This window comes from Hydra vulgaris, chromosome 09 (genome assembly GCF_038396675.1).
Source record: "Hydra vulgaris chromosome 09, alternate assembly HydraT2T_AEP".
Taxonomy (NCBI): Eukaryota; Metazoa; Cnidaria; class Hydrozoa; order Anthoathecata; family Hydridae; genus Hydra; species Hydra vulgaris.
In genome coordinates this window covers 16,786,366-16,806,921 of record NC_088928.1, presented here as the reverse complement: position 1 = coordinate 16,806,921, position 20,556 = coordinate 16,786,366, and the positions used below count along the sequence as shown (strand labels likewise).

The 20,556-nt window shown below is 26.1% G+C and overlaps 1 protein-coding gene across 1 annotated transcript in view; it reads right to left on the bottom strand.

The window, feature by feature from the left end:
* Nucleotides 1-1,332: 1,332 nt before the first annotated feature.
* LOC100201752 (symplekin) overlaps nucleotides 1,333-20,556 on the bottom strand; it is a 42,151-nt gene continuing 22,927 nt past the window's right edge. The window contains exons 12-36 of the mRNA XM_065804880.1: nucleotides 17,145-17,181; nucleotides 16,294-16,352; nucleotides 13,305-13,348; nucleotides 13,151-13,181; nucleotides 12,748-13,023; nucleotides 12,504-12,636; nucleotides 11,493-11,654; nucleotides 10,708-10,736; nucleotides 10,538-10,595; nucleotides 9,370-9,556; nucleotides 9,171-9,252; nucleotides 8,384-8,497; nucleotides 8,246-8,314; nucleotides 7,145-7,226; nucleotides 6,960-7,053; nucleotides 6,679-6,748; nucleotides 6,225-6,333; nucleotides 5,703-5,894; nucleotides 5,503-5,604; nucleotides 5,313-5,422; nucleotides 3,835-3,912; nucleotides 2,430-2,477; nucleotides 2,247-2,315; nucleotides 1,952-2,011; nucleotides 1,333-1,837 (exon numbers count right to left, since the gene is read on the bottom strand). Coding sequence (XP_065660952.1) covers nucleotides 1,652-1,837; nucleotides 1,952-2,011; nucleotides 2,247-2,315; nucleotides 2,430-2,477; nucleotides 3,835-3,912; nucleotides 5,313-5,422; nucleotides 5,503-5,604; nucleotides 5,703-5,894; nucleotides 6,225-6,333; nucleotides 6,679-6,748; nucleotides 6,960-7,053; nucleotides 7,145-7,226; nucleotides 8,246-8,314; nucleotides 8,384-8,497; nucleotides 9,171-9,252; nucleotides 9,370-9,556; nucleotides 10,538-10,595; nucleotides 10,708-10,736; nucleotides 11,493-11,654; nucleotides 12,504-12,636; nucleotides 12,748-13,023; nucleotides 13,151-13,181; nucleotides 13,305-13,348; nucleotides 16,294-16,352; nucleotides 17,145-17,181 — 2,481 coding nt within the window. The 3' untranslated portion in view covers nucleotides 1,333-1,651. The remainder of the gene's footprint in view (nucleotides 1,838-1,951; nucleotides 2,012-2,246; nucleotides 2,316-2,429; nucleotides 2,478-3,834; nucleotides 3,913-5,312; nucleotides 5,423-5,502; nucleotides 5,605-5,702; nucleotides 5,895-6,224; nucleotides 6,334-6,678; nucleotides 6,749-6,959; nucleotides 7,054-7,144; nucleotides 7,227-8,245; nucleotides 8,315-8,383; nucleotides 8,498-9,170; nucleotides 9,253-9,369; nucleotides 9,557-10,537; nucleotides 10,596-10,707; nucleotides 10,737-11,492; nucleotides 11,655-12,503; nucleotides 12,637-12,747; nucleotides 13,024-13,150; nucleotides 13,182-13,304; nucleotides 13,349-16,293; nucleotides 16,353-17,144; nucleotides 17,182-20,556) is intronic.

The following is a 20,556-nucleotide window of genomic DNA, read 5'->3' as shown; positions in this document are numbered from 1 at the left end:
AATCAAATAAAGTCTGAATATAATCCAAATTATGAGGTGATGTGAGGCATAGTAAACAAACATGTTTTAAATATTTGTGAAAATGTTATTCTCAATACCTTGTTTATATAAAAATAAAAAAAATTGCAATTACTTCTTAATTTTTTTAGTCTTACAAATTTTCAAAAGGTTTGCATTTCTTCTGCACAATAGGCCGGGTGAATAAAAATTAGCAATTGCTTTTACTCAGTAGTTAGTCAGCTTTACGTGAAAAAAAACTTAAGCATTTTTGCTCAAATTTTTATTCACGTAAAGCTAAGCAATTTACTCAGTAATTGCTCAGCTTTACCTGAATAAAAACTTAAGCAAAATTGCTAAAGTTTTTATTCACGTAAAGCTGACCAATTACTGAGTAAAAGCAATTTCTCATTTTTATTCACCCGGTCTAATGCCTCAATAAATGAACAAAATAGTTTTTTCAACCAAAATAATTAAAAAAACCCAGATAATTGGTATTCATGTGATCAGATCAAATTCAAGATAATGAAACTTTCCTAATAATGTATGGTCACTATTTTCCTAATAATCTATGATTAAGTATTACCAAATCTCCAAATTTGTTGTCAATCTTTGTTTGCAATCGTAGAATAGTTTCATAAACTCTAATCTCTCGATATACAATATATGGAACCAAACGTGAAAGAAAGGACTACATGTAAATTTTCAAAATGACAGAATAGTTGACTGCTCTAAAAAATGATTTGATCAATCCACAATTGGGTGGCAGAATAGATCTTTTAAAACATACAATTTTAAATATAAGATGGAGTACAGTAGAGTGCGAAACGGAAACTCAAATTCCAAAAACCGTTTTTGTTGGTTTTATTCCAAAAAAGAATACCAGGAGAGCAAACTGAATCTTAACAGTACAAACGTGGACTTGGTAACTATCAAAACCAAGCTATAAAAATTTTTTTGTATAAGAGTAAGTACAAGGATCATACTCAGTACAATGGTCATATCTAATAGCCCGACAAATTGATCAAAATGAAAAAAAAGAATGTCATATACACCAATAAAAAAAGATCAACAGATCATTTAAAGAGTCACAAAAAAAGCTCCAGAGTCAAATCTTCATTATTTTTGTTAAAATTTTAAAATCTCGAACCTTTAAAATATCTTTGAAATAAAATAGTCTGTAAGTTCCATTGTAATTATCATTTTTAAATCTAGAATACTTATGTAAAATAGTAAATATGGATTTAAAAAATTTTGTCTGTTGTTTTTTTGCTACAAAGTTTCAAGATAAATGAGGAGTTCCGGGATTAAATTAGGTCAAGTAAGAGAATCAACTCAGAAATACTTTTTAAAAAACCTTTCGTACCCATAAAGGATTTCTAAAATAATTTTTTGTTATTGTGATATATTTTGTTTTGAACTAAAATGCTCAGTCCTAAAAATAGATTTGAATACCTAAAATGGTATCATTCATAGAATTATTTAACGCATTTGCAGTTAAATTCTCGAAGCTTGGTGAATTCTTTCAACCAAAATAAATTCGATGATACTTTCGATCTACATTAAATCGAGTTCATGAAGTAAAACGTTTCTTGTTGATATTTTGAAAATACTCAGCAACGCGTATTTGAAATAAAGTCCTTTATCCAAATAATTAATCCTCGTCGTTGATTTTTTTATTTTTCCTTTTTACAGTTTCTCGAGATGAGACTTCTTTAGTAGGTTCAGCTTTTCTCTTTCGTTTTTCGCCACTTGCGTAAGAAGCCGAAGGATCAACGGCTGTCGCAGATATTTCTTTTATATCGAGTAATTGAAGAATAGCTTTAGGAATATGGGAGCGCTAAAAAACAAATTTGCATTATTAATAAACTCTGATTAAAAATTAAAAATAATAAAAAATTTACAATAATAAAAATAAGTAATAACGAAAAAATAATTGTGAATGAAATTGTACCTGATTAGCAGTAAGACTTTCTATATGTTTAATCAGAGGTTCTTTCATTTCGGGACTGATCTAAAGAAAACAAACTTTTTTATAAAAAAAAAAACAACCCAGCGGGCATTTGTTTTTAAAAGATACGTTCTAAATGTATTTTAAATGTCTTTTAAACGTCTTCTAAACATTCTTACGTAAAGAACGTTTAAAAGACGTTTAAAAAACGTTTAAAAGACATTTAGAACGTAACTTTCAAAAACAAATGCCCGAAGGGAAACAAAACACAAGATCTTTTAAAATATGCTAAGAATACCTCAAAAACACTCTCTAACTGATTTGGTGGAAGTTTAAGCAGGACAGGATATGATTGTGGCTTTGTCATCTACAAAAAAAAAAACTTTTTTTAATTGAATTTGAAAGAGAATTTAAGTAAACTAAAGTTATCTTTTAACTAAAAAAAAAAAAAAAACATGTCAAAAAACCAGGTCGTGCGCACCTGACAACATTTCACAAATCCTTGCCACACTTTCGGGTACTTCCAAACCTTTTAAGAAAATCATATACATATATATATATATAAATATATATATATATATATATAAATATATATATATATATATATATATATATATATATATATATATATATATATATATATATATATATATATATATATATATATATATATATATATACAGCAGTTTTGACAGCAGTTTTTAAAGTTAGTCAAAAGTCTGTGAACTCCTGTATTGCTATATTTTCCTAACAAAATATTAGGACGTTTAAGTTGCTTTTCTTATCCTAATAACTCATCATTGTATGTTAAAACAGCTGATCCAACTATTATTTCTATGATTTAAAACAAAATTGTTCTTCGGAAATTTTTTCATACAATTTGGTTGAAAGCATCATAAGAATTTTGAGTTGTACCATCCAAGCATAACGTATAGTCAAAAGAAACAACTTTATTAATCTATTTATGAAGGGTATTTTAAAGCATTTGCAAACAAACCAAAGCAAAAGTCTCAAGGTGAAACAAATAAAATCTGTTCTGAGATCAAAACAAAGAGCGAAACATTACCCGAAATAGAATGTAGAAGTTCAGAACTAAAACAAACTTTTGCCTTTGTCAAATCACACAGGGGTAAGGACAGAAGGGGAGGGGGTGGCTTGGTGGGTTTTTCAAAATGCCATAAATCAAAGAGGTGAAGGGGGGGTTCTGTAGAAACGCTTAAAAAAGTGTCTTGTATTATTTGAACACCCCCACATAACAAAAAAATAAAATAAAATAAAAAACATTTTCTGTGTTTAAAATTGAATTATGACAAACCAATTTAATAATTCAACTTTTCATAATTTTATTTATATTTTTACAAATATAGCTCAAAATACGCGCGCCACAACGTGACATTGATTTGTCACGTCATGACACTCTTATTTTAGCAATAACTCATAAAATAGAGAGTAAAAAATTAATAAAAATTTATTCTAAAGAATATATATTTCTTGGCAAAACAGTGTCAACTAAAAAACTTTTTTATACACATAGATATAAAACTGCATTTCCTCGATGTGTTAGAAGTTATGAAAAATGAACAAGCTAATTAAATTATTTCCAGATTATTTTCTAAGAAAAGAAATTAAATATATATTTTTTTTGTTTGAGTTTTTTTGCAAATGTTTTTCTTTAATAATCTATCAAATAGCATAAGCTTCAGTTCCCCCCCCCCCTCCATCCCCCTATCCTATTTTAGTATGGCATCATCAATGACATTTTTGAAAACCTTAAAAATAGTAAAACAATGACTAATATAAATGGAACTTTGCAATTAAAGCAATTGGTTGTGCAATTGACTAACCGAATTGCGCAATTGACTTAATCATTTGGATAAAGTTCTAACCTGTTTACTGATAAGTTTTGAAAGTATGTTCATAACAAAACCAACAAGTCTTGGACACATTCCAAAAGATTGAATTACCTATTAAAAAGTAAAATATAAATATCAAAACTAATAAAAACAAACGAATATTAGGAATATATATATATATACATATATATATATATATATATATATATATATATATATATATATATATATATATATATATATATATATATATATATATATATATATATACACACAAATAATTTGAATGTATTCTAAAAAATAGAAAACTCAATGTTCTTAAAAGAACAGAGCAATAATAAATTAGTAGAAAATCACATAAAAAGACTTCTGATGAGTCTTAATGAAACACAGTGTAAAGTGAAAAAAGTTAGATAATTGATTTTCTACTAATTTATATATATATATATATATATATATATATATATATATATATATATATATATATATATATATATATATATATATATATATATATATATATATACATATATATATACATATATATATATATATATATATATATATATATATATATATATATATATATGATATATATATATATATGATATATATATATATATATATATATATATATATATATATATATATATATATATATATATATATATATATATATAGGGGAACAAATAATTATCATTAGTAATAATAAAATTATCCATAACAAACATTAAGACTTAAAAAACTCTAAAACAAAATTTATGCATAAACTTTTTAACACATTAAACATTTTTTATATCAAAAGGTCAATATTTAAAGCATTCAACAAACATGTTTTTATTAATAATTGGTACATCAAACTGGTATAAATAAAATTCACTTTGCCTTTTCATTTTTCAATTAAAATATTAATTTAACATTGTGTGAAAAATTTCTAGGTCACAAAAAATACTGAAACTCCTAACTTTGAAAAATATTAGAACTTTTAATTGTAAAGTTTTGTTTTGTTCTTTCTTGTTATTTTTTAAAAAGAAAAATATTTTTTTTTTCTAAAATCTATATATTTTTCCTGATATAAATCCGAGTGCTGATAATAAAGCTTAGTACTACCCTTAAGTTATTTTCCTGTGAAGCCATCTCTTGGGAGTTCTAAGAACGATGTCTAAAGTCAAAGTGGCTAATTCATTCAGAGTGACAAAGTTTTTGAAAAAGTAGGAAAACTGCCCATATTTGCAAAAACTTGTCAACAACACTAATCAATATCTCAAATGGACCAAATATTCATCCTTTTAAAAATGCAATTAATGTAGAATACAGAGGAAAAATCACCATTAATCTTAGGTGGACATTATATAAATAAATTGAACAGTGAATATAACATGAACATAACATGATATTAAATCATAGTTTTAATTAATAATAACATAACTGAAAACAAATTTGTTTAAAAAATCAAAATATGTTTTACCTACAAATATAACTGTATTAAATGGTCTATTTAAAAATAATACCGTTCTCATAAACAAAGTAGGAATAGGTGATATTTCCATAAGTTGTTGTATAACAACTGCAAGAACTTCTTGAGTATAAATTTGTTTTTCACAGAAACATATGTTGATAGCTAAATATTTGAAGAAATATATAAGTTATGAATGTATTACATTCAAAATAAAAAAAATTTATTTGTGAAAATAAAAGTACCTTTCATGATAGCCTTAACATCACTATTTGATTCAATCGTATGCAAAGCAACAAGAAGTTCTGCTGGAGACAACGGGGGGTTCAAAGGAATTGCTGATTCAGCTAATAAATTAAATAAGTAATACAAAATTTCTAGCTGAGGAAAAATCAAACTTTATTTGTCAATTAGTTTACAATTTTCAAAGAAAAGTGAATTTTACTTTGAAATGAGCCCAACAGTCTGTTAAAAACTTCTTTAACAACATTAGGAGACTGTGAGATTAACTGAGGCAAAACATTGATGACTTCAGCCTTGGTTAGGCCATTCAATACTGGTATAAGGAAGCGAACATCAGATACACGCTTTTGATAAAGTTCTTTGACCTTCTGGACCAGCTCAGGTGTAGGAGGGCCTGAACATAAATAACAAAAAAGCCTTTTTTTAAAAATCGTCCTTAATATTTCTTGAATTATTAATTTTTCAATAGCATAATATAAATAAAAACAAAAAAATTATTAAAAAATGATAAATTAAAAAACTATGTTTAGTAGAAAACGTTGCAGCAACAAAATATGTATGATATTCCCCATTTTTTATAGGAGAATAAAAAATCGAAGTAGAAACAATTTAAATTAATTACAATACAATAATTTTTAAAAAATACAAAAAAGTTGATTATTTATTGTATAATTCTTTCCTTGAGTAATTATTGTATAGTAATAAATAAATTACTAAAATTTACTTTTATCAGTTACAATATGAAGAATCCTGGTAACAAGAGTTTCTGCCCCAGTAGGGCAATTTTCCACAAGTCTAAGTAACTCAGGTGAATTCATACCAATTGCTCGAATCTATGTTAGTTAAATTGAAAAAGACAATAAATTATAAGCTAATTAATAACTGTTAAAGAAATTTTTTTTGAGACTAAATAATTGTATATACATATATACATACATACATACATACATACATACATACATACATACATACATACATACATACATACATACATACATGCATTCATGCATACATACATACATACATACATACATACATACATACATACATACATACATACATACATACATACATACATACATACATACATTAAATGTACATGCATATAAATAGAATTAAATAAATATCCTTTTAAAAAAATCATGTACTTCAAATTAAAAAAATACAAGAATGCATACAGGATGTTCAAGATGTCTGAGAATCGTTCGTTTTATAACAGGAGAAGCATCCACATACACATCAGCTAAACTATAAAAATAATGTTAAATTTTTTAAATTTTGTTTTAAACATGTGACAACATATATAAAATATGTCATATGTAATGTGTATTTTTTTACTCAACGCAAAAAATATTTTCTTTTTGTGCAATCCATTGCACACATAAAGAACATAACCTTATGGCTGCACAAGGTTAAAAATTAAAGTGAAAATTTTTAAACTTTTTAGCAAATCTCTCACTTTAAAAACATTACGTGGTTTGTAGGCAACAACGCTAAATAAAGGTATAAGTATGCTTTAATAGAATCATCAGTCCACTCTGTTGAAGTAACTTCTAAATAAAAACAGCAGCAAGATATTAAAAAAAGATTAAAGCTACTGTAGTTAAAAATGAAATTATTAGCTAGGAAAAATTCAAGGTTTACCAAACGCTTCTTTATCATTTGGTAGTTCTTTAAGCGGAGGACGCTCCAGAAGTAGCTGTTGTAAACTGTGCAAAGCAAAATCCTAAAGATATTTTTTAAAATATCAATAAATTTAAATAAAGCATGTTTAAGTGCTAAAACTAGATTTGGTATTACAGGGTTTCTGGTAATATTTTAAGGTGAATTTCCCTGATTTTTCCCTGATTAACTACCTTTTTTCCCTGATTTCATTTAAAGTTACTAAAAGCCAACTTCAGAAAAACCAGATTTGGATTCTTTTAGAAAAAACCTCTTAAATAGCAAAAATGTAAACGATTATACAACCCGCATTTGAAGTATTAAGATATGTTTATAAAACTATTTGCCAAATAAAATTTTATATTACATGTACAATATAAAACTTAATTAAATTACGTAGGTTTGATGATGAGCCATTTACTTGATTTCCTCCTGACTTTTCCAAAACTTAACCCAATTTCTCTGATTATTCCCTGATTTTTTTTGCAGATATCTGAATTCCTTGACTTTTCCCTATTTTCCATGATTTGCCAGACACCCTGTTTTTGATTATCAATTTTACAATTACCCACAATTTTGTCACAACCATTAGACAATTAAGTGTTTGGAACTTATCTATCATATTGATTACAAAAGGTCTGTATCTGCATCCGACTTTCACTTATGATAGATAGACACTTTTTATATCAGCTGAAATATAATGCAAAATGCTTTTTTTGGTGTCAATAATTTTATTAAATGCCAACATCTTTTGAACCAATGATAACCCCACTCACATATAAAACATGGCAATTTAAAAATTGTGTTGACCAAAGGGCATGGAGGCTACTTTTAAAGTTCCACATAGCATCCAATTGCTATGTGGAAAAATGTAGAGACATCTTTTATTAGTTTTTGTTGTCTAATTTCCAACCTTTCTTCTTAAGTTCAATTTTAAATTCATTCATTAGGTTGTCAATACTCTGACAGTATACCAAATCTTAAAAGTATACCTAATCCAAAACCAATAACAGCACCATATATACCAGCCCTTATGCTTGGCATAAAACTTAAAAATATTATGAGAAAATCAATAACATTTACCCCAATCATAGCAGAGAATTCTGGCTTGCTGTGAAGCTTTTTTGCAGAATGAATGGCTTGGACTCGTACCTACGATAAATTGAAAATGTCAAAAATAATTAAAGACATTTTTTTTAAATAATCTTTTTTCTTAAGTACCTGTTCCCTTTCAGCAGTGGTTAGTTCTAGCAACAGTTGCAACCATTCTTGTGAGGCCGCTGGATTTTTGCTTATTAATTCTCTTAAAGTTGAAAATCCGACCATTAAACGATCCTAAATAATAATAAAAAAAAAGATTCATTTACTACTAAACATAATAATAGAAGTATATATTAAGATATAAAAAAAATTATGAAATAAGTTTGAAATAAGAAATATGAAACATTTATGGATCCTATTTCTTAAATTTACTATGTAAAGCATTAAGAAATTCAAGTTTGTTGAAATTCAATGCTTGTTACCTCAAACATTTGAAAATGGATCCAAACAATATAAAGAGCATGAATGCTGAGGCAGAAAAAAATGAACAAATAGTGAATGTTAAAACACACAAAAAGTCCTAATGAATGAAAAAAAGTTAATTGTATCATCCAATATGCTTGAAATTGCATCATACAATAAGCTTGAAAAACAGATGCCATTAAAAACTGGTCTATAGAGGATTAGGGATCACTGAAAATTTGAACACCAGAAAATTTGAAGAATAAACACAATGTAGCCGTAGTTACACATAAATGTAAACATTCTTGTAATGTGTACTAAAAATCATTAAAAACAGTCATGACAAAGCAGACTATTGATGGTAACCGTGGCAAAGCAGACTATTAATGGTAACCTGTTATTTTTTGATTGTGCATGAAGCAAAAATTTATTTACTTAAATTTTAATTGCTTTAAGTATATTTATGATAATCATTTTTTTAATCAAAACTATTATTAGATCTTACTGGATCCATGCAACAGTCTTTTATAATTCTTCTAACGCCATCTGGGAGACAAGGAGCTTCCAAAATAAATCTTGTAAACAGTCTATTAAAAGATGTATCATTTTAGTTAACTAAATACTTGTATTAAACAATTCCATTTATAGATATCATCACAAGGATAACATTACAAGTTCTATAAAAAGTTATTAAATTATCATACTTATCTCTTGGCTCTAAATGTTTCTTCATCCCCTCTATAAGATTTCTTAGGCAAAGAGCGTATCTTGAGTTTTGTTCCCGAGATTGACCTGGTGTCTGAGTCTCGGTATTTATATACTCTTGGTACAGCCATAATATTCCAAGATCAATTCGTGTTCGAAAATCTTCCATTACAAAATGAATAAGTACTAGATATAAAAAATTATTCTTTAAAAGATTTAAAGGAAAACAAAAATCTGTTGTAAAAAATTTCATTATTTTAACATCAAAATTTCACGCCACAACAAAAAAAAATTCATTATTTGTAATTTATTAATAAACAATAGTTTAAAAAATCAACAACTAAAAATATATTTAAACATTTAATATTTTTTTTAACTCAACATAGTAATAGAGTAATAATGATATGAACATAGAGTAATAATGATATGAAGCTTATAAACTTTTTAACTTAATAAAAAAACATAAACATTTGAAATTAACAATGAAAAAAGATAAAGAAAACTAAATGGCCTTTTAAGATATATATTAGTATGAAAAGGAATCCATCTGTTTCAAACTTTGTTAATAGCTTAAATATAAGATATTTCAAGATTTCAAATATTAGAATTTACTCAAGTTATGCAAAATTGAACTTGTCCAGTCAAAAAATGATCAGGAACATCATCTTTTACATCAGATCGATGTTGATTACAAATTTTCTTGCACCGGCTGTAATGCCAGTTATATCGGAGAAAGCTCTAGACATTTGATAACCTTAAAACTGATAAAAAAATGTTTATAAACATTTAAATACATCAATTAATTGAAAAAAATTTTCTTTTGAGGTTTTGGATACAGCTAATGACAACCAAACATAAATTAAAAGTAAAAGAAGAGCTACGCATGGAAATGGGAAATAAACAGGAAAATCCCTCTCTTGATAAACAAATGCCTCATTATTAACTTATCTAATTAATTAAACTGCCAGTTAATTAAGATTTTAGCTATATTGATTGGTTATTTACTGAACCATTTTTGTGATCATTTTTATTGGTTTATTATGTATATTTTTGTTGTAATATGTCTCTGTAAAATCTTTTGAAAAGTCTTTTGAAAATGTAAGAATGAATTTACAAAATATGTCAGGAATAAAAAATATCATGTTATTTTTAATTACATATACTTACTATCAGTTAATTCGCCATAAAACTGCATCGCTAGCCCAACAAGAATTTTATTTCTTTCCTATAAATTGACAAAAAAAATTTTATATTTAAAAAAAATTAATATTCTAATTCAATATACTAAACTTAATTTTTATATATAGTTTTTGATTTAAAGTATTAATTCAACTTACCACTGTGCATCCTGAGACAACTGCCTGTTCTAAAAAAAAATACTTACATATATGTAACATATAAAACTTAAAATTACATATATATATATGAATATATATATATATATATAATTTAATATATATATATATAAAATAAAAAACACCAAAACTAAAAAATTTAAAATCTTAACATTTTATCTTTTTGAACAAATGTTTAAAATCTATAAATAATTAATATATATTTATAGTATTAAAAATTTTTTTCAGCATTTTTATATGATGCATGTTATAATGAAAACATTTCAAAGTATATACCTAAAAATTATAAACTTTAGAAATATATGCAGAACTATTAGTAAAGTGAAAAAAACAAAAAAACAAAATATTAATTTATTTATATAAAACAGTACTAGCTATAGTAGTACAATATATTACAGAATATTAGTCTAGTATACTGCAAATATAGTAGTACAGTATTGTATTGACCTAGTAGCTGCAGAATTACAATATAGAACACTATGGTGTAGAGTGCAATTAACTGCAGAAGAATAGTATAGTGTAGAGTGCTATTAACTGCAGAAGAACAGTATAGTGTAGAGTGCTATTAACTGCAGAAGAACAGTATAGTGTAGAGTGCTATTAACTCCAAGTATTAATATAGTGTAGTAAAGAGCAATAGTAACTTCAGAAAAACAATACAAAATGAATACAAGACACATAAATATACTTGAGTAGAAAAATTTGATTTCTTCAGAATTATTTTTTTGTTAATGTATTACTTTTAAAAAAAATTAGAACAAACTTACTATCGGATTGAAGAATTCGCTTGTAAGCTGCTACAAGCATTTTATTTCTATCCTCACTGCTTAAAACCTGAACCACATCTTGAAGCCGAAATGGTTTTATTTTTCGCAGACGAGCTCCACTAACATCAAGTTTTGACCCTGACTTGAGATCAGCTGCAATATCTATTTAGTTAAAATAAACATTGATCAGAACAAACAAAGAACACAAATAAATAATACAAACTAATAACACAAAGAAAATAACTATAATTTAATTTAACTTATTTATTACAATTATTCATAAAACAACTTGCTTGACTTGAATTTAATTTATAACTATACTTTTTAAGCTTTTTTTATTTAGGTTTAATGACTGTGATTCCACACATGTGGTTCCATAACGCCATTTTCTTATTTAAAAATGACATTTTAGAAGAGTAAAGCAATTCTTTACAACTCCCTTTACTTTTTTTCATAATCGCAACCTTTTTACAATCCTGGCACTAACTTGTTTAGTGGATCAGGACTAAATATTTCTATTGTGTTTGGAACTAAATGTTCCTATTGTGTTCAGGACTAAAATTTTCTATTGTGTTCAGAACTAAATATTTCTATCGTGTTCAGAAGTTAATATTTCTATTGTGTTCAGAACTAAACATTTCTATTGTGTCCAGAACTAAATATTTCTATTGTGTTCAGGACTAAATATTTCTACTGTGTTCAGGACTAAATATTTCTATTGTGTTCAGGATTAAATTGTGATCAGGATTTATTGTGATACAAAAAAGAATACTAAAAATATAAAAATTTCTGTGACCCACGATTAAAGTAGTGGAGATTATATCAGAGTATACTCTCACCTATGTCTCTCTATCATGTAACTTGCGTTCCCTTTAATTAAAGAGCCCCAAAACTACCTACTCACCTTTCAAATGTTAAGTTTATTAAAAACATTCCACTTGACATATAAACAAAAAAATTTAATAGTTTAAAACAAAAAAAAATAATTTTTAGACTTAGATTAATTAAAACCTCTAATAGATCGTGGTTGATTTTTTATTTTGATATCTGAAACTTTTTCACTTCCAAGAACAGGAATACTCTTGGGTTCACGCATGATTTTATCTGATTCTTCTTTTTTTAAACTAGCTTCAGCAGCAGCCATCTTAAGTAAAAATACTTATACATATATACATATATATGCGTTCACATATATACACACATATATAGAAATTAACTCAAAAGTTTGTTTAACAGTATTTGCCACCTCACTTACCTCTTTGGCTTTCTGCAAACCAATACCAACACCAGCATTTGTCATCTGAGTAGCCATTAGGCGTGCAAGGTGTTCTTTTTGTGCTTGTCCTCCGGCAGCTGCTATGGGGGTGAATGTTTCTAGGAAATGTGAAGGCATTGTACGAGGAAGAAATAGCATGCTTACAATTACAAGATCCGTCACAGTGGATTTATTTAAGCGAGATACAATATCTTCTGTAGTTAAATCGATAGCTTTCGTAAGACTGAACTGATTGTGCTCATCAGATTTTTCATCCTTAAAATAATTTTTTCTTTTTTTTCCAAGTTTTTAAAAATTTTATTAAATTTTTGAATTTTTTGTTTTTAATATTAAAATACTTGATTAAAACACTGTGCACCATATGAATTAATAATATTGATACCTTTTTCTTTATTTTTATATCATCTTCAGGTCTAAATAACAAAAAAATTTGGTAAAGTTTTATCAAATATAATGTATATAATTAAGTATTTATTTTTTGTAATGAAATAAAATAAACAACTAATTATTTATAAAATATACTTTTTGTAACTTACTTTTTTAATCGCTGATCACTTATTTTTGGAAGACCTTTCTGGATCTAGAAACAAATAAAAATCAATTTTTTATAATAAAATGGAAACATATAACACCTCATAAATAAAATTTTGGACAATATTTAAAAATTAATATTTTAAGAACTAATAAATTTTATTATTTAATATTTCAACTGTTAATATATTTAACCAAATTTAACCAAATTTTAAAAATTACAAACTTTAATTATAGTTTTACAAATCAGGTTAGGTGTCACTCATATAGTTAAAAACTAGTCAAAGGAGTGACACCTAAATAAAATAAACAAAAAATAAATTCAACAACAACAATACTTTTAAATAATACAGAACATAAATTAACATAACTAAAAAAAAAACGATGAAATTATAAAATACGCCTAATAATCCTAATAATGCAGTTAAAATAATATGTGATAATAATATGTATTAACACAATATATAATAATAATGATAGAGTTTACATAACAATAGAAAATAATAATAAAAATAACAAAGACAATTATAATAATAACAATTTAACTCATGCAATAATATTACGACCGTTATAAAATCTTATAATCAGATACAGAAAAAACATAACAAATGAAAACACAAATCAAAAAAAGCAACAAAAAGTATAAAGTGTTTATATAATGAATGAACAATATTGAAATGAAAGAGTGTGAGAAAGAGAGAAAAAAAGAAAATTAAAAACATATCATATGATAAAATAGTATTAAAATAAGTATTGTTTTGTATAATATATACAATATATATACACAAACTAAAAAAAAAAAATTACTACATTACAACTCAACAGAACGCAAAAGAAAAAGAAAAAAGAAACAAGAAAGGAATAATAACAACAAACAATAACACAGTACAACAAAGAACATTCTTTATTTTACAAATATAGTTTAATTATTTTTATATAATTTATAAATTTTTTTTTCTTTCTTTGTCTTCTTTTATTTACATACTTTTATTCTTTTTCTTTTTTAATCGATTTTTAGTTTTTTTTTCTTATTCGGTTTTTTCCTTATTTCTTTAATACCTTTTTATTATTTACTTTCTTCTCTTTCAATTTTTTTTCGTTTCCTTGTTTTTCTTTACCTCACTTTTTCTTTTTTTATATTTTTAATTGATTCAATTATTCAATTTTTTTTACATTATCATATTATTTTTCTCTTTTTAAAAACTTCATTTGAACCGTTGAAAAAAAGCGCCCGCCATTTGCGATGTCATTGCAACGGATGTTAGTATATGTAGTTTATAAATATATTAAAATAATTATTTCAAATACCATAATTAGCAATATTATAAAGTTTTTTTGAAAGATGTTTTATTTGAGTAAGGAAAATTTCTTTATTCATCTTTGAATAACAATATCTAATTCTTGCTTCAAGCTCTTCCAAATTCTTAGCTCTCCAATTATTCTCGTACACTAGCCATCTTAAATCACCCCAAAAGTTTTCAATTGGTCTTGCTTCTGGAATGTTAGCTGGGTTTATATCTTTGGGTACAACTTTGATTTTTTTCAACTTTAAAAAGTCGATGACCGACTTTGCGTAATGTGATTGAGCTAGATCAGGCCAGAAGATAAACTTATTGTCTTTTTTATAATATTCTGATACTAGAGGTAGCAAAGTTTTTTCTAGTATCTCTTTATAAATGTACTGGTTGATTGCCTGCTTACTGTGATGGATATAAAGAGGGCTTATTCCACGGGGGCTGATGCAACAAGAAACTAAGAACTTGTCTTTGTACTTTTTATGCAAATTGTATCTTACTTGGTCAGAACATTGAGAAGGATCAGCGGCATAAAACCTATCATTACCAGCTAATGTGCTATTGTTTAGGGTAAAATAGCTTTCATCATCCATAACAAATCCAAGTTTTTATAATTTTTGTATAATTTACGACATTTAGGACGCATAGCTTTCTTCTGCTGATGGCTACGATCTGGACGATTTGTTTTTTTGAAAATTCGAATGTTAGTCATTGTTTTTAATACTTCGGAAATTCGAGTTTGACTACAGTTAAAAACTTAAGCTACTTTCTTTTGGGAGCACCCTGACTTATTTTCAAAAAATGCAGCAATCTTTGGAATATTTTCTTTAGTAGCTACCTTAGCGAGTCGACCACTTCCAACTTTTATTTTTAGAGATTCATTCTCTAATTTTTAATTTTTTTAGCAGTTGATCTGGGTAAACCCCATTCCATAAAACTGCTCAGCAACAAACGCTTTATCTTTTTCTCAATTTTTTTGGAAAAAAATTTCCATAATTTTTTAGAGGTCGTTTACTTTGACCATTTTATTTTCAATATTTAAATAATATTTTCAACTTAATTAAATTAAATTTAAATAGATTATAAAATCCTCTTTCAAATAAGTATAAAGGTTTTTTGCGTGCATGAAATAAATTACATAATAAATGCAATTGAAATTTGTCCGAAATTTTATTTATAGGGTGTTAATATATATAATTTTATAATAAAATGAAAACATATAACATAATTTTTTAAAATAAAATGGAAATATAGATATATAAAATATCAGACTCAATAAACAGATACAAACATAAAACAGATAATATAGATATATTGATGTTAGTTTAGCAATATATTGTATACATTGTTTCCAGAGAGGTATTTCTTGATTCTATTTTGTTGTTGTTATTAGTAAAAAATATTTTAAACAGAACAGCATAATTAAATAATGATGGTTTTTAAATTGATGTAAGAAAATTTTCTTTTGTCTTTTTTTAGCTTAAATTTTACTGTTTATTAAAAAAGCCATAATAAAATAGAAAAATTAAATGTGTAAATTGAAAATTAATGGAATTACCAAGAAAGCATAAAATTGTAACTTGTAAAAATTAAATTAAACGATAAGGTAAAAGTTAAATTGTTATATATTCCATAAAATATATTTTAAAGAATGTTTAACATTTTTATATCAGTGAAAAACAAAATAAAAAATAAATACATCAATAGCAGTAGCACCAAGATCTGATAGAAGTGTTCCAATTTGAGTAATATGCTCAGCTAAAGTAACAAGTGAAATTTTAAAAAAAAATTTATAACTAAATGTCTTTTATCTGCTTCAACAGATATCTAAATATGTGTAAATAAACTAAAAGTCAGATTAAGAAATTTTTGAAATATTAATCTATGTAAAACAGTTTTTTATTTATATAATGCAATGTCTTTTACCTTATACAAAGTGTTATTTAAAGGTGACCACATCTAAAATAATATTTATATGTGACCACATCTAAAAGGATATCTTAATGTGACCACATCTTATAAACACAAAATATTTTTAAAATTTACTTATTCGTATATACTTATACAAAAATTTTATATTAAGTATTCAGTGGTTAAAAACTTTTTTTTGTGCACAAGTAATATGATTAATTCATTAATTAGCAGAAATAATATGCAGAATACCAGCAGAGCTAATCTGCAGAGTACTAGCAGAGCTAATCTGCACATCACTAATCAAAATGAGTTAACTGAGTTACCAGCTGAGTTTGAGATGAGTTAGATTAATTAAAAAGATGAGTGGAAAGATGAGTAAAAAATGTGAATGAAACAGTTTTTTTAAACTGTTTCATTCACCTTTTAAAAAATTAAAAAATCATTGGAAAAATAAGTAAAGATGAAAGGAAAGATGACTAGAAATATTAATAGAAAGATGAATGAAAAGACAAGAGGAAAAATGAGTTGGAAAAAGATGAGTGGAAGCTGAGAAAAATGAGAAATGAAGATGAGTGTAAGAGTTGACACGTGAAAAAGATTAGAGATAAGTCAGATTAAGTAGATCATATCACTTACCTGCAGATGGAAGCTTTAACAAAGTGAACAACTGCATCTGTAAAAAAAGTATAAAAATTTTACTTTTAACAAATATGTAAGCAGTTATATACATTTATAGTTATTCAGTTAAACACATTTATACTTGTTCAGTTAGGGGTCGTCCATAAAGTACGTACGCCAAAACTTTTGAAATTTGACCTCCCCCCCTCCCCCTGTTGCCATGCGTACTTTTATGTCCCCACCCCCTCCTTAAAAGTACGTACGTTTCTCAAATACTCCCCCCCCCCTCAAATATCCCCCCCATCCCTCCTTTTTTTTTTTTTCTTAATTAAAAAGTTTAATTAAAAAAAAAAAAGACGGAGGGTACCTTAGATACTTTATACTACCCCAAAGCTTTTTGCTTACGCATTTTAAAAACGTCTTTAAGTATAAATGCAAATAATAATTTAAATAAATTTAAAATTCACTAATGTAAGTGTGAATTTGGGCGAAAGGTTTATGCGGCGGCAATAGTCCACGGAGATCCAGGTTCGATTCTCGGTGATATCTAGGAAAAACTTTTTGTGTTTTTTTAACGAATCAAATGTAAATAAACAATACTTAAGGTGGACGTTTTTTTCAGGCACCCCTCTTTAGTAAGTAAAAAATGAGTCTAAGGTGAGATCAGTAATATTGAAAACAAAGGGTAAAACCCAGTGGGAGGGAGCAATAGCAAATTTTGTGCCCTTTTGCTATTTTAAGAAGCTTTTTATTTTAGCAAAACCTAGCGGTCTTTGAGACGCTATTGACACGTTTTTTTTGGGGTGACTCCGTCCCATCAACCACGGCCCTCAGGTCTTACTCAGGGCCAGTATATAAGGGCGGGCATGTGTGCATGGGCCCCCTCAGGATTTTTTGATGTTTTGATTTTTGATTTATTTTATTTATTTTATTAGTATTGTATTTGCCGATTGAAAATAATTTACACTCGTAATTTATAAAAACAAATATTTACATGACTGGGGCTTGAAGAAGACAAAATTCATCTTATCATTAAGCCCCCCCCCAAAAAAAATGCATATTCATCAAATAAAATGTTTTAACAAAATGCAAAAAATAAAATATATAACGTTTAAAATATTTAGTAATTCAAAGAGTATTTATATTTAAGAACTGATTAGTAAAATAAGACGATATATAAGTATTAATATTACAAAAAGAATTTACAATAACTTTTTTTAATAAAAATTGAAATTATAAAATTTTACAATATTTTTAGTAATTAGTATTTCAAATTGATGATAGAACACTTTCACACAACGTGCAAACTTAAGTTTGTTAATATGCCAAATGAGGTGGCTTTCAAAAAATTTGGATAGCGGAGGCCATCCAAATTTTTTTCCAAATCTAAAAGTTATAACCATGCAAAATTTACACCCCTCTCATTTTGGGGGTCGGGAGGGTAAGCGTTTTGAGGCTTTTTGTTCACAGGCCTCCGCCATCCCGATATTTTGCAAGGCCTCCTCATTTGGCATAGGTATAAACAAACTTAAGTTATGAGTTTGCACGATGTGTGAAAGTGTCCTATCTGGAACATCAAATAATTCTGAGGGCGCCCATACATGTGTGTGCATAGAGGAAAACTATACCCTCTACTTCATATACCATACATCTTTTTGTGTTGGCAAACTAGAATCTTTAGTCAGAATGTAACTTTTCTATTGATTAGCTGGTTAATTGTGATAAATTAGAAAATCGAAGTACGTACTTTTAAATTGAACCCTCCCCCCCCCCCTCCCATACGCTTTCGTACGCTTTTTGAAGACCCCCCCCCTCCCCCCTATGAGCATACGTACTTTATGGACGACCCCTTATATACAATACATAGATAATCATTAACACAAAGTCTAATTTTGAAAATTGCAAAAACACAACTAGCAATAACTCTCAATGCTTAGCAAATTTATAAAATATATTAATTTTAAATAAGCAAATGTGCATTTACTACTTTTGGCTATAAAGTCTACAACAAAGATTGTAATATATTTTTGAAGTAAATATTAACTTATAATTGTTAACTTATTTGTAATATAAATATATAAATGGCCATTGTGATGTACATCTAAACATTTAAAAATAAATTACATATATATATATATATATATTTTATATATGTATGTATATATATATATATATATATATATATATATATACATACATATATAATATATATATATTTTATATATGTATATATATATATATATATATACAATGTATATATAAAATATATATGTATATATATATATATATATATATATATATATATATATAATGTATATATAAAATATATATGTATATATATATTATATATATGTATATATATACATATATATATATATATATATACTCTATATATATATACTCTCTCTCTCTCTCTCTCTCTCTATATATATATATATATATATATATATATATATATATATATATATATATATATATATATATAAAAAGTATCAAATCAGAAATAAAAATCACTCAATCAACTTAAATGATCGCGAATTGCGTTAGGATAAAGCCATTTAGTAATTTTCAAAGTATTTAATTTGAAGCATGCCAACCAGATTGTGTGAACCAGATTGCTAATTTTTATATTCTTGGATAAAGATTTTTATGAAAAAAAATTTTATCATGCTTTATGATGTTGACACAAAATAACCTGTCTTGATGAATATTACCTTCTTTAGCTATTTGTCTGTCATATGGAAAAAAGCTAATTTTTAAATACAAGTGTGTACATTTTAGACCATAAGTATACTTAGAAATGGTTTTTCGAAGTTCGTTTATTTGTATACATTTTTGAAGTTAGTTTATTTGTTGAACATTTTTGATGTTCGTTTATTTATTGAACATTTTTGAAGTTGATTAAAGTAGTAATGCACAATTTAGTTAATTTATTTTTATTTATTTATTTTATTTTGGCGTATAACAAAAAGTATTTTTATCATGTATTTGTATTATTTGGATTAACATCTGTTCCATAAAAATAATATTTAAAACATGTTACTTTTTTTGTTGCAGTAAATTTGCTGTTTTTTCTTAAAATTTTTTTGAAATCTGAGAAACTTGAATTCGCCCCTTGAAACTAATCTAACTTTTATATTTTACTGTCAGTATCTCTCTGTAACACTTATATGTAACATCACTCTTTGTAACAGTTATATGTAACATCTTTCTTTGTAGCACTTATAGTACCACTATAAAGATTATCATTAAATGTTTACTACCTCCTTCTACTTTTATCTACAACTATATAAAGAATTTTATATGAGAGTTTTACTTCTCTTAAGTAAGTTAAGCCATTACCACATCTTAAGAGTAGTGAAGACAACTTACTTTACCTACAACTTATATAGATAAACACACAAACAAACATCTTTGCTTACTTAGCATT